At 43.2% G+C, this 13,958-nt stretch overlaps 1 protein-coding gene across 2 annotated transcripts in view; it reads right to left on the reverse strand.

Annotated features, from left to right (window-relative positions):
• Nucleotides 1-664: 664 nt before the first annotated feature.
• Nucleotides 665-13,958, reverse strand: part of FAM78B (family with sequence similarity 78 member B) — a 102,335-nt gene continuing 89,041 nt past the window's right edge. Inside the window, exons 2-3 of one of the 2 annotated variants that reach the window (XR_005021749.1) lie at nt 9,870-10,793; nt 665-733 (exon numbers count right to left, since the gene is read on the reverse strand). Coding sequence is in view for 1 of the 2 variants with exons in the window: in XM_036868450.1 (XP_036724345.1) it covers nt 10,271-10,793 (523 nt within the window). In the remaining variant the exon portion in view is untranslated. Of the gene's footprint in view, nt 734-9,756; nt 10,794-13,958 lie in introns of those variants that run through there. The other variant, XM_036868450.1, reaches the window with a different exon arrangement.

The following is a 13,958-nucleotide window of genomic DNA, read 5'->3' on the forward strand; positions in this document are numbered from 1 at the left end:
TAATAAATACATATTTCATAAATAAATAAATCAATAAGCAAGGCAATAAATAAAATAATGCACACAGTTTTTGCCTTCTTAGGGTGGTTCTCCCCTCACCCCCCGATCCTAGTGACATACACTTTGCCCTTGGTTACCCGAAGGTACCCAGCCTGGCCATGTAGGGGAAATAAGACTGCTTTGGCCCTGGCTCTCCAAGGATCAGAGAAATCTAGAGAGAGTATTAACACTGGCCACCCATGTGGAGAAGGGAGAAAGAGGGGAGATACGTACTCCCTCTGTTTTTCACCCAAAAGTGTAGGGAGGGCAGGCAGGTTTGGGAACCAACGCTGGAACATTTTAGGTATCTGAAGTCCAAGCTGACCAGTGCTTCATCCCAGCTTCACTTAGAGGGATGGGCATGGACTTGAGATCTGGATGGACCCACACTTTCCACACAAAAAGATACAGCAGGCACAACTCTCACTTTAACACAGCTCCCCAGGAGCCAACCAGCCAGCCAGTTAGCCCATGGAGACTGCTGCATGGCGCGTGGTGGGGTGGGAGGGGGTACAGGTCATGGGATGAGGGGATGGGAGGATGGCGAGGAGACAGGTAGGATGGCACCCATTTTAATGGGAAATCAGCTGTCCAGGGCTTCAGCTTCTGGAGCCACCAGCCATCGCTCATTTCGTCCTCTTTAGTCTCTGCCATGTGGTTCTGCTCCTGGGTGTGCCTTGTCCTACTAGGTGACCTGTATGTGGACATGGAGACATGTAAATAAAATGGGCATTAAGACAGTGACCAAAGAATGCCATTCCTTAAAAGAAGATGTTCATAATCTGGGCTCCATAAATAGATTGCAAGGGGACAACGACCCTGAGATTTTTATGCAAAATTATCGGTACTTATTTACATATGCATTGCTCTGTCAAGATGGTCAATAGCATTTATATGGTTCTTTAAAAATGATTAAAAACTAAAATAATATTAAGGGATTCTAGATCGTTTATAGAGGTAACCCATCAGCAAGGCACAAAAGGATCTACAGAAATGGGTGGGAATTCCAGACCCTCCATGGCCTTGGTTCTCAGCATCCAAAGGCACAAGGTAATTTGCAAGAATCGCTGATTCACCAGAACCCTATGGCTCACCCAGTATACCTGTGCATGGCCACATATTCCAACTGTGCTAAAACTTTTTGAATATGCCTGTATTATTCAACTTGAAGTTGTCAATCAGTTTTTCTTTAAAAAAAGAAAAAAATTTGCCACTATTTTTTGGGGTACTTGTATATATTGCTTCATGTAATAGTGGTGGTCCTAAAGAAGAAGTGGTGAACTGAATTTTTAAAATAAAAAGGGTATTTTTGAACGTATGAAAGGAGTTGCTCTGAGGTAAATCCAAGCATTGGGCATCTTCCTCTTTCTTCCCTGATCATTTCTGTATGCTTTGTATCGTTGGATTATTGACATGCTGGGTTTGCTTACAGGGATGTACTGCTATATGGCATAACTAGTTTTTATGATTCTAAATGAACACTGTTGCATTTTCAAATTTTATGCATGGTTTCAGTTTCAGAAAGAAACCAAATTCCAAGTTCTTGTAGAGATGGTCAAATAAACTTGTTCCAATTGTTTGAAGTTTGCAGACAACCCCATTATACATGCAAATGGGGACTTAGTAGCCTAGAAGCCATTCTAGAAACTGTCCCTCCCTACACCTTGTGCTCTGGAATAGCTACCATGCTGTAGTGTCAATGAATGCCAGTTCCTCTTCCTGCAGTGAGCGATTGGTCAGAGGCACTGATCGTGCTAGGCTCTGCCAGCCCTTGATGTCGCGCATGGCACAGAGTGAAAGACATGGTGGGTGATGGGGGAGAGTAAAGTACCAAGTGGGTACAGGTGTGCAGAGGCTTTGAGACAACCTCGGAGTCTCTCTGTTGCTGATGGACCACACTGCCTGTGTGCAGAAGTCATATCATCATGATGACTGCTTTACATGACTATTATATTCATTATCATATTATTCATATTATATTAATTATACAATAAAGATGCCTTTGGGTTAGCATAATTTTTGTACAAAAAATATTTTAACTGCATGGTCGAGTTCTGTCTACCAGTTTTCCCCAAGGCAAGGCACAAGAAGGTCAGAGCTCTATGTCAGTGTGCTCCCGCAAGCCTAAAACCTTTAAAGGGGTGACTGTGGCACTGAGACAGGTCTTCTTCCCATTTCACAGATGGAAAAGTGCAGGTGATCTGCATGAGAGGACCTGCACAATAAAGTCAATTCAAAAATCAGGCCTCAGGGGTCTCAGATTTCCTGGTCCACTAGACCCTCCTGAGCATTTGAAATAGGCTTGGGAGATGCTTCCTTCTTTACTGAAGAGGAAAAGACATTGTTTTGGCTGCAGAAAGTTTGGAATCCAGGTGAATTTAGAGTTGCTTATTCTCTCATAAGAAATGCCACATTTCCTTTCTGATAAACACGCCCAAAGAAGGAATTTCTCTTTTTTGATTTTGTGAGTGGCTCTTAGGAACAGGTATTTTCTTGCTGTTTCAGAAGACCCATGAAATTCTCCAGGTGAGACAGTAGATGAGTCTTTAGTCCCTGATGTGTGTGTGTGTGTGTGTGTGTGTGTGTGTGTGTGTATACACATGCATGCATGTGTACTGTGCGTGAAGAGGTAAGTGAGGTAGCGCCTCAGTCCCTGTTCATCTGATATGCATACGCAGAGTCCTTCTTTCTTTCCTAATTAATTAGAAGTAATAGCTTTCTATAGTTTCTGGTACGTGAGGGAATGAAGTGGGAAATAATCTAATTGGCTGTCTTGCTTTCAAAGCCCAGTTTAATGAAATAGTTCTTAGCCTGAAGTGCATGTATTATCTTTCCTGTTATTTTTCCAATTAACGTTTCATTGGATCACGTCTGTGTGGAATATTCTAATTGGTTTGAAGGGTGGGGGTGATGGGACGAGAGCAGATGGAGAGAGAACCAGCTGTTCCCTTCATCACCGGAGCCGTGTATGTACTGATGTGGCTGTAGGTTTTCCCCAGTGTGTTTCTTTGGAAGCGCTCAAAGAGCTCAAAGAGCTTGACAGAGTGCTGCCTTGTCACCTTTGCCATCCTCATTGAGCTCTTGGGCCAGACAGGCTGACTAAGGGAGCACTTGCCAAGATTCTGGGCTTCCTTTTGTGATGTATGACTCCAAAGGGGAAAATGAGTGGCTTCCAAAGTTTCCTGTGGGCACTGTCTACCTGCAGACTCTGTTTAGCCTGGAACATAGGAGACACCCCCTACAAATACTTGTAAGAGTGAGTGTCCAGAGGGGTCTCACAACACCCTCCCATATCTGCTCTTCTTGTGAAGAGAACAATGCATAGAACATGGCACGAAGCAGGGCTGGGGCTGGGGCTGGGGTGAGGCAAGCCAGGTGCCGAGGGCACACACTGAAGGGAGCTCCCTCTCAGCAGATACAGAATCACAGCTCGCAAACAGGAGTTGGCACCTTCTTAGATTTTTCCAGCCCAGGCACCTTGGTTGGTTCACGCTAGTCCCGGGTCTGGCCTGAAGCAAAGCATTCTGTCCTCCCTCCTGTCTCCTCCCTGCTCCTAGTGATGCTGGGTCTCAGCCAGCCTGAGATCAGCCCCAGACTCAGCCATCTCTCCGTTCAAATGCTTCACGTGCACTATCAGAGCCCCTCACGATCTCCAGGGAGGTTTGACTGCAGCGGGGCTGCTGCTCTGTGTCTTGGTCTTCTCCCCTCACTGCTGTAATTCGAATGTCTATATTCCCTTCTCCCGGGCATTTCTGACCCAGCATTCAGCTGTTTTAAGGGTCAGGCCACGTTTTCTGGGTTAGTGAAGGACAAATAGGAGCCCGGAGGCAGAGAAGAGCCTCCTTTGCAAGGCCACACGTGGCCTGCTACCCAAAGGCCTGTTTTCACATTTGTCTTGGTGAGAAGAGATAGTAGGCTCTCTTCAGGACCACTCTCCAGCTGGGCAAAATTACCTTTCTCCCCAGATAGTCTGTGGTGGGGCCCACCTGGCAGTGAGGCACAGATTGGGGTTTGGGGCAGGGAGCCTTGGGAAGTAGCCCTGAAGCAGGCTATGTGGCTGGTCCAGATGGGGCCATGTGGAATAGGGCTATAGCAGGCAAGGCCGGCAGAGAGAGGGGCCATGGCCAAATATGCCTCCACGGTGGTGAGACAGCTTGGGAGTGGAGGCAGCGTTGGAAGAAGTATTTCCTCCTTTTATGTGCACCCATGTGACCAAATCTGTAATGTTACCTACAAACTGTGGCATCCCAGACAAGATTTGGGACATCAAAAACCGTCTACGGACAGACAGGCCAGTGGAGACCCACATAAAATTATATATATATATATAATGCTAATAATTTTTCCCTCTGTATCTCTTGCCTGAGCCAGTGACAGGAAAAACATAGCTGTCCCTGGCTGGCTTCTCCAGGAGGCTTAAACTAGGCAAATTGTGCTGGGATTTCAAGTCCAGCCCAGATCTGATCAACCTCTTTTCCTTTCCAAAAGGCAAGGAACTCTTGGAATTCCAGCTATAAATTCTGCTCAGAGCTGCTTTCTACAGGGCTATGCAGTGGTCTCCTTTCTTTTCTTGACTGCCAGGGTCCAGTTCTCTCCATCAAGGTGTCTGGGGGCAGGGGGAGCTCAAAAACCCCACCTTCCCCCAAGGCCATGCCTCCCTTGGCAGGGACAGTGGGTTTCCCTGAGATGGTCTTGGGCTTCCAATTCGATGGCACCCGAGGACCTGCAACTAACCCTGGGCCCCATGATTCTACTGAAGTGACAAAACCTTACATCAGGCAGCACTTTAGACACTTTGGAGTGTTTCCAGACATCATCCTGCTGTGTCTTCCTGACTATGATGTTGGCTGGGCTGTATTAGTGGCTCAGTTAACAAAGGAGAAAACTGAGGCTGAGATGAATTACGTGATTTGCTAAAGGTCTATCTAGTTCATCAGCTGCATTTAGAAAATTCAAGTCATGCTGAGGTCTTGGGCTCTGGCCTCCTGTCTCAGAGTACTCTTCCAAGGTGGAAGAGGAGAGAAATCACCTGAGAGCACAGACCCTGAGACAGCTGAACCCAGACTCTTCAGGACAGCTTATTCTGTCTGGACAAAGTGCATCCGGAGATCAATTAAGGTGACCCTGCAAAGACTCCCTCTGCTAGTCAGTCAGCCCTGCCTGAGGAATAGCAGTGGCTGGACAGGCAGAGAAGGATGCCTGCATTTAACTAGGGAGAAAATGCTCTGTGAGAACGGAGTAAAAGTGTGGTGCCAGAAGACTGAAATCCAAATCTTAAGAGCACCACTGATATTAGTGTGACCTTGGACAGGTCACTTGACTTTCAAATCCCTCGTCAGTAAAGTGGGGATATAAAGCAGACCTTATAAGATTGTTGAGAATCAAATGACAAAATTTTTGTGTCTGTGCTATGCGAACTGCAACATACTAATCAAATGGGAGTTATTGTTAGTAATAACAATAAGAAGAGAAAGATTAGACCAATACTAAGATTTTTTATCTTGAATAGAGATGTTTTTTACTCCACACAAAGGAAGGTAAAAACCCTTTGTAAACTGTAAAGCACTGCAGACCTCAAAAGAATTATTAGGAGGACTGAGGTTAGTTAGTGATGGGATCCATCACGGGAGGGGGCATGGCTGACCAAGGTGAGCGACAGCACTCCGTCTCCCTAGAGGCATTCCTATAAGAGTGTTTAAGGATGGCCAAACAACCTTGGCTGTCCTCTGGCCACTGAGCTGGCAACTCTTCTGAAGGCCTTCCATAGGCAGATGTCCTACCAGGGAAACTGGAACCAGATGTACTCAAGATCTCAGAAGAAATTAGTGACAATAAGACTCTGGGGTAAAAATATCTCTGGGCACCGAGCTTGCTCACTCCACTCCCTTTCTATCTAAGGATCTTTTAGGCTTAATTATAGAGTTCAGGCGTTCATTGGGGTTTTAATTAATTTTCTTTTCAGCTTGAAGCATGTGTGAGTGTAGCGGGTCTGTGTGTGTGTGTGTGTGTGTTTACATCTTTCTTTGCAACTCAGTCGGGAGCTGGCTCTGGCAATGTTTAATTGTGCCCTCAGTTCTAGCAAGAACGTTCAAGGTGCCAACCGGAGCTTGGAAAGCCATTGTTTCCAATGCCTCTGCCCCACATGCTGCTCCTGACGCACTGAGGGATGGCGGGTGGCAGGGCCTTGCTCAGCTGGGACCTCAGCTGTGGGATGCATGCTTTCCTCCTCCTTTTGTGCTCATGGTGTTTCAGGGACTCTCAGACCAGGAGAGCAGATTTCCTACTCCACTAATTACCAGTACTGTGTTAAGAGATGCCGAGTGACAGCCAGCTCACCCACACTGCAGCCCCCGACAGGCTTTTTTTCTGGGCAAATCTCCCTGGGGATTACACAGTTTTCTGCATAAGAAAACAGTGTTACTTCTCTTATTTTAATATGTCCACTTAGTAGACTGGTAGGGACTACATGACTGTGTGGGTGAAAGTGACTTGCTTTCTCCTTTCCTTCGTTCTCTTTTGTGCTCTCTAGGCAGGGAACAACGCGGGAGGCACCACAGTATAGTGTAATAGCATGGGATTTGGAGCCAAGTGGCTCAGTTTGAATCCTAACTCATGACATTTGCTATTTGTGTGCCTATGGATAAGTCACTTAACCCCTTTGGATCTCAATTTATTGTCTGTAAAAAGGGGATAATAATAGCAATATCAACAACAATATTACACTCATAAGACTGTCTGGGGATAAGAAAATGCATGTGGAAGCCTTTTGTAAAATACTCCATAAATTGTAGTTCTTTTATTTTACTGCTCAGAACTACTGCTGAGAACATGATTTTGACCTGTGAGATATTCCTAGCACCAGGCAAGAGGGAGTTGCAAAAAGGCCCATGGAAGGGGAGGCAGAGAAGGAACTCGCCTCTAACCTTCCCGGGTGCTGTGGACCAAAGCAATGAACTGGGAATGTAGGATGCTGCAAAGGGCCCAGATTAAGAGTTCAATCTCAGAACAGCTTGCATAGATAAAAGGAAACCAGGAACATTCATTTTTTTGAACATACTTGTGACAAGGATTTCCTCCTATTCTTTAAAGGATGGATTCAATTGTCTCTAGTGCTAAAAGGGTGAATGGCTCAAGGATGGTGACAATGCTTTAGCTGGAGACAAGGGGAAAACTGTGGGTCTTAGGTAAGTGTGACCATGCTGTGATATGAGATATGGGAGACCCAGGGTCTTCTCTTGGCTCTGCTGCTAATTATGACCCCTTGAATGATGTGACCCTGAATAGATGAGCTAATATAGCTCGACCTCAATTTCCTTGAGATCATGGAATAAAAAAATCTCAAAGGTGACTAAAGAATCTATGACCTAATGAAATGCTCTTTTCCACACAGGAATTAAAAACTCTTGTGCCAACTGTTGTGTGTATATGTGTTTGGAATCCAAATATATTACTAAGACCACCCAACTAAAACCTAATCAAGGCACCACAGGAGCCCCTTTAAGCTGATGGTATCTGGCATCAGACCCAGGGACTGTCAGGGGAAGAAGGGCCTCATGGGAGGATAGAGGTGACCCCAACCGAGATTTCAAGGTGAATTCTCTCTTGTTGGAGAGTTTCATTTGGCAATATCCTGATTAGCTGAAAGGTAATGATCTAAGGATGACAGAAAGAAAAGGGATCATTTCCTTGTAAAGCAACTATAACTTTAAAATAATAGGCTGCAGGGCAATAGAGCATTCTGCCAGGCTGATTTCAGAATTGAGAGACCCAACTATGGAGTTCACAACAGTATCACTGACAATAATCAAAATGTATATTTGCACAGTGCCTTTAACTTTCATAAGCACTTTCCCATCTACTTTTCTCATTTTTGTTGTTACATAATTTTCCAGAAAACTTGTGGAAGATCATTTCTTTTAAAACTCTGAAAAGTGTGAGTTTTCAGTAGGAACAAGTCTAGCTAAGTATGTAGCACCTTGCTTTATAAATACAATAAAAGTTATGCTATAAACATAATTGTGTAAGTAATATCTTATTTTAATGGGCAGAAATCTTGTGTAGTATTTTGCAATGTAAAAATTCCTTCCTCATTAACCCTCTGTTTGTTACAATTTTAGATTTTTAAATATCAGGTTTTCTTAAAGTAGGGCCAACAGGGATTGGATTTCAGGATAAGTATCCACACTCCAGAATTCCATAAGGGTAGCATCTAATTCAATCACAGGGAGAGAGTCCTGTTTCTGACATCAGCATGGAAATTAAGCAGTTTTATATTTAAACCATGGAGCTCTCTGGGACTACCTCTCCCATAAAATAAGGAGGCATAACATGGGAAGGGACAGAGGAATCCAAATGTAATAGCTGAATTATTTCTAAATGGAATGTCTCCAGGTCTTCTGTGAGTCACCGATGTGTCATTAATGTGGTGTTATAAATAGCTCAGCTTGCCATCAATAACTGATCTATAAGAGAGTAGCTGTTGGTTGGAGTGTGAGATTAACACTGCATAATTTGGAGTGGATCTGTTAACCCTCTCATGTAAATAAGCACCATCTCCTGGGACCTGAAGTGACCTGAAATAAATTAGACTGAATTGCATTTTTAATAAAAGTAATAAACAAGTCCTCCTGTTTTTTCTTCTCCATTTTCAAACTCTGATAAAAGACAGGTCACTGGAGCCAACCATGGGATTGTAATAATTGTGTTGAATCGTAACTCTCTCACCTCTGAAATTAGGCTGGCAGTATCCACCCATAAAATCCACGATGACATTACGAGAGTTTTATAATTATTTTGCATGGGGGGGGGCTTGAACAAGGATCTATCTATCTATCATCTATCTATCTATCTATCTATCATCTATCTATCTATCAATCAAAATTAGCACTACGGAGAACAAAAGGAAAAGTTCTTTTTGTAGTGATTTAAAAGCTCTTTCTGTGGTGATCCATATGGTGAAGACTGGATACTTTTAAAAGTTTATATTGGCCTGACTAAAGATCTCAGCAATACAGGTTTGCTTACTGTGAGTAACTCAGATTTTCATTAAGAGTCTGAAGTTAAGACTTATGAAGCACTTTCTCACAAATGCTCAAGCAGTTAGAGTTGAGCTTCTGTGAAACTGAGCTAAAATAAACATACATAGGTACACAGTATAGGTACTGGGTATGCATAAAGGCTATAAGCACACATGCAGGTACAGCTGGCAAATCTGCTAGTAATTATGCTGTATATATCCTGGCATGTGTGCTTGCACGTGTGAATGTGTAACAGTAAAAATACTATTCTTACTTGTAAAAATGTTCTTGAAACTCTACATGGGTTCATGGCTTACAAACAATTATCTTTTTGTAAATTTAGGGCTGGTAATGGGAACAGAATAAGCAGCTGTAAACAAAATCACATTTCGGGTTTCACTAAAAACATGGTGAAGGCCCCAAATATCACAGTTATTGCAGAATACAGAAACTATCTATCCAAATACTGTGATTGAGGATACTTTAAATAAGCAGTTTTTGGAAAGAGGTGGGTAGATGGAACCATTGAGAGTCACCATCAATTAGAACTACGGTCAGCAACTTGGACAGTTCCTAGGAGGCTCTCCCTCAGAATGGAACCAATATCATGTCTCCAGTTTTCTTAGCGTTTCTTTCATTCCAGTGAGTGTGTTGACGATCTGATGATTAACTAAGACATGCACAGGTATTATTTTGCAATAACAAATTATTCCCTCCTCCTTCCATTGCCCATTCTCTTCACCACCTGACTTTCCTTCCACCCCTTTCCCCAGCACCCTCCAGTTGGGCAGTGGAACTGTATGTCTTACAAACACCTGGTGTGGATGTTTTCACTCCCACTTCTAATTGGTTGGGAAGCAGCATTTGCCACAGGCACTGTTTAATTTTGTTTCCATCCCCTGCATCTCACAGGAAAGAAATGGTCAATAGTTCAAAGAATCATCCTGGTCAGCTCCAAAATATGGCTACTTGCATGGTAATCACAGCAAGTCTGTCAAATCAGTGATTTCTTTATTCCTAAAAGGAAGGGATTTTTCCTAAGGATTATGGTTCTACCACCCAAGGAGCAGCTCTACTCTTCACAAGTGGCTGCAAAGGCTGGCAAACCACGAGGTCTGCTTTGGCTCAGAAACTCAGTTTGGCTCCTGCCACCCCTGGCAACCTCACTGTGTGTCTCAGTGGCGTGTGCTCCACACAGTTAGGCCAGTCTGCTTCTACTTAGGAGGGATCACAACCAGAGGTGGCCCCCGCTTGGGCCTCCACATGAGGACCTGGGCATCGTTGGCATTGGGTTTCACTAGTGCGTTGGGGGGGATAGGTTCCATCCGGCTCAGGATCCGGGGCTGCTCCTGCTGAGTCCTGCCCACCAGCCGGGCCCGTTGCCCCAAGAGCTGAAGAGGGTCCACCTCAATGTCCACCCTCATCCTCCACTTGATAGTCTGCAGAATGATCTTCTCTTTCGTGGTGGTGTTCATGGCCACCAGCCAGGTAGTGAAACTTTGGTCCCTCTTGATCCTCGTGAGCAGTGGCACATTGCTGTCACTCACTGGCACTGCCCATGTCACACTGGGGTAGAAATTGTCATTCATGCTGACGGAGAACCTGGAGATCTTGTTGGTGGGGCCAACCAGGGTCACAGTTTCTGTGGTGTTCCCGTACCAAGGGTAGCTCACCCCATCTGAGTCACTGATGGCTTTTACTCTCCCTTCCCTCAAGTCAGGCAGTTCCCAGCTTGACCTGGCAAAGCAGAAGAGATGCACAAGAAAAGAAGAGGCTGAATGAATTTTTCAAAAGCTGGAGAGATGCCCACCACTTACTATCACAGTCAACTTGGGCAAAATGGGAAGTTCAGAGGGGAATTCAGGTCAAAAAGTTCTATGCTGTGCTGTTTTGGGATTAAATGAGAACAAATCAAAACAAAACAAAAATAAAAAAGCAATACCAGAACAAGTTAAATTAAGCCATAGCTGGTCCAACTGGAAGCAAAAATCTCAAAGAAGCATTTATGAGACCCACAAAGAGGCATCAATTAGCTGGAATGGTGCAATTGTAATGAACTACCTAGAGGCATTCAATTGCAAAAACCACTTTGTCAGGAAGTATGCGCACCTCTAAGGTTTGTTAAGAAAAGGTGGTGGTTGAAATCTGACATACTTGGAAGGAAGTATCAGGTGGAAAGGAGGGCAAAGGGAGGTAAGGTTAAAGGTTATACTGATTTCCTAGGAAATCAAAGTAGTAGAATATCTACTCAACAAAGAAAGTTGTTTAAATTCTAGTCATTGGCCAATCCAGCATTTAGAAAACAGACGTAGAAACTGATAACACAGGAGATAATGGTCACCTTTAGGAAAGCACCTCAATGTGCACGTTGTGCCGTAGGCTGGCATACATAGTCTCTACTATGCTGTTCTCCCATCAACTTTAAGTCCAGCCTGGAAGTCTAATTGCTTAGTTTAGCAAACTTGCCATTCTGGGTACTTTGTTACTCCTGGCTGCTCCCAACCTTGAACAGAGGGAAGGAGGAGGATATGTGCCCTACTCTTAGCCCATGTTTCTCCCCCAGTGCTATGGACTACTCATCATCATCATCATAGCTGCTACTTACTGAATGCTTGCACTATTCCGACCACCGTGCTGAGTACTTTAATTACGTCATCTCAGTTAATGCTCAAAATATCCCACAAGATAAATACATTTTTATTTCCATTTACACATGAGAGGGTGGAGGCTTAAAGATGTTAAGGTACATGCCAAGGGTTCTACAGATTGTAAGACGTGGAGCTTGGAGTTGTCTGACTCCAAAGTCTATGTTTTTGACCACCGTGCTACACTGGTTTCTGAAGTGTCCTTACAGGATGCTGCAGGAAGCCAGAGTGGAGGGCTTTCAGGCTATCCAGTGGGCTAGCAGGTCCCAGAGCTGCCATGGGAAGGTGGACTGGGTCCTCCTAGGGGCAGACGTTTAGGCAGCAGAACCTGGCTATGCAGCCTCCATAAATCCTTTCCTGGGACCAAGAATGACTCTCAGCAACGTTGCATGAGAAATTAATAATTAAGGAAAGAAACGAGACTGCTCCACTCATCAGCTAAGAGGTGGAAGTCTTGTTCGAAATGAAGTTCTTCTCTTAGGAAGTGACAGAAGATCCTACGACTTTATTTTTTTTCTTTTTAAATATTTTTATTGAAATATAGTTGAACAAAATATGTTACATGTGTGTAATATAATGATTCACAATTTTTAAAGCTTATACTCCATTTAGTTATTATAAAATATTGGCCATATTCCCTGTGTTGTACAATATATCCTTCTGGCTTATTTTATTATTTATTTATTTATTTATTTATTTTTTAACATCTTTATTGGAGTATAATTGCTTTACAATGGCGTGTTAGTTTCTGCTTTATAACAAAGTGAATCAGCTATACATATACATATATCCCCATATCTCCTCCATCTTGCATCTCCCTCCCACCCTCCTTATCCCACACTTCTAGGTGGTCACAAAGCACTGAGCTGACCTCCCTGTGCTATGCGGTTGCTTCCCACTAGCTTTCTATTTTACATTTGATAGTGTATATATGTCCATGCCACTCTCTCACTTCGTCCCAGCTTACCCTTCCCCCTCTCCGTGTCCTCAAGTCCATTCTCTACGTCTGGGTCTTTATTCCTGTCCTGCCACTAGATTCACTGGGACAGTTCTTTTTAGATTCCATATATATGTGTTAGCATATGGTATTTGTTTTTCTCTTTCTGACTTACTTCACTCTGTATGACAGACTCTAGGTCCATCCACCTCACTACAAATAACTAAATTTCGTTTCTTTTTATGGCTGAGTAATATTCCATTGTATATATGTGCCACATCTTCTTTATCCACTCATCTGTCAATGGGCATTTAGGTTGCTTCCATGTCCTGGCTATTGTAACTAGCACTGCAATGAACATTGGGGTACATGTCTCTTTTTGAATTATGGTTTTCTCTGGGTATATGTCCAGTAGTGGGATTGCTAGGTCGTATGGTACTTCTATTTTTAGTTTTTTAAGTAACCTCCATACTGTTCTCCATAGTGGCTCTATCAATTTACATTCCCACCAACAGTGCAAGAGGGTTCCCTTTTCTGCACACCCTCTCCAGCATTTATTGTTTGTAGATTTTTTGATAATGGTCATTCTGACTGGTGTGAGGTGATACCTCGTAGTTTTGATTTGCATTTCTCTAATGATTAGTGATGTTGAGCATCCTTTCATGTGTTTGTTGGCAATCTGTATATCTTCTCTGGAGAAATGTCTATTTAGGTCTTCTGCCCATTTTTGGATTGGGTTTTTTTTTTTTTTATATTGAGCTGCATTAGCTGCTTGTAAATTTTGGAGATTAATCCCTTGTCAGTTGCTACATTTGCAAATATTTTCTCTCTTTCTGAGGGTCTTTTCATCTTGTTTATGGTTTCCTTTGCTGTGCAAAAGCTTTTAAGTTTCATTAGGTCCCATTTGTTTAATTTTGTTTTTATTTCCATTTCTCTAGGAGGTGGGTCAAAAAGGATCTTGCAGTGATTTATGTCATAGAGTGTTCTGCCTATGTTTTCCTCTAAGAGTTTTATAATGTCTGGTCTTACCTTTAAATCTTTAATCCATTTTGAGTTTATTTTTGTGTATGGTGTTGGAAGTGTTCTAATTTAATTCTTTTACATGTAGCTGTCCAGTTTTCCAGGTACAACTTATTGAAGAGGCTGTCTTTCCTCCACTGAATATTCTTGCCTCCATTATGAAAATAAGGTGACCATATGTGCGTGTGTTTATCTCTGGGATTCCTATCCTGTTCAATTAATCTATATTTCTGTTTTTGTGCCAGTACCATACTGTCTTGATTACTGTAGCTTTGAAGTATAGTCTGAAGTCAGGGAGCC

This window comes from Balaenoptera musculus, chromosome 1 (assembly GCF_009873245.2).
Source record: "Balaenoptera musculus isolate JJ_BM4_2016_0621 chromosome 1, mBalMus1.pri.v3, whole genome shotgun sequence".
NCBI classification, from domain to species: Eukaryota; Metazoa; Chordata; class Mammalia; order Artiodactyla; family Balaenopteridae; genus Balaenoptera; species Balaenoptera musculus.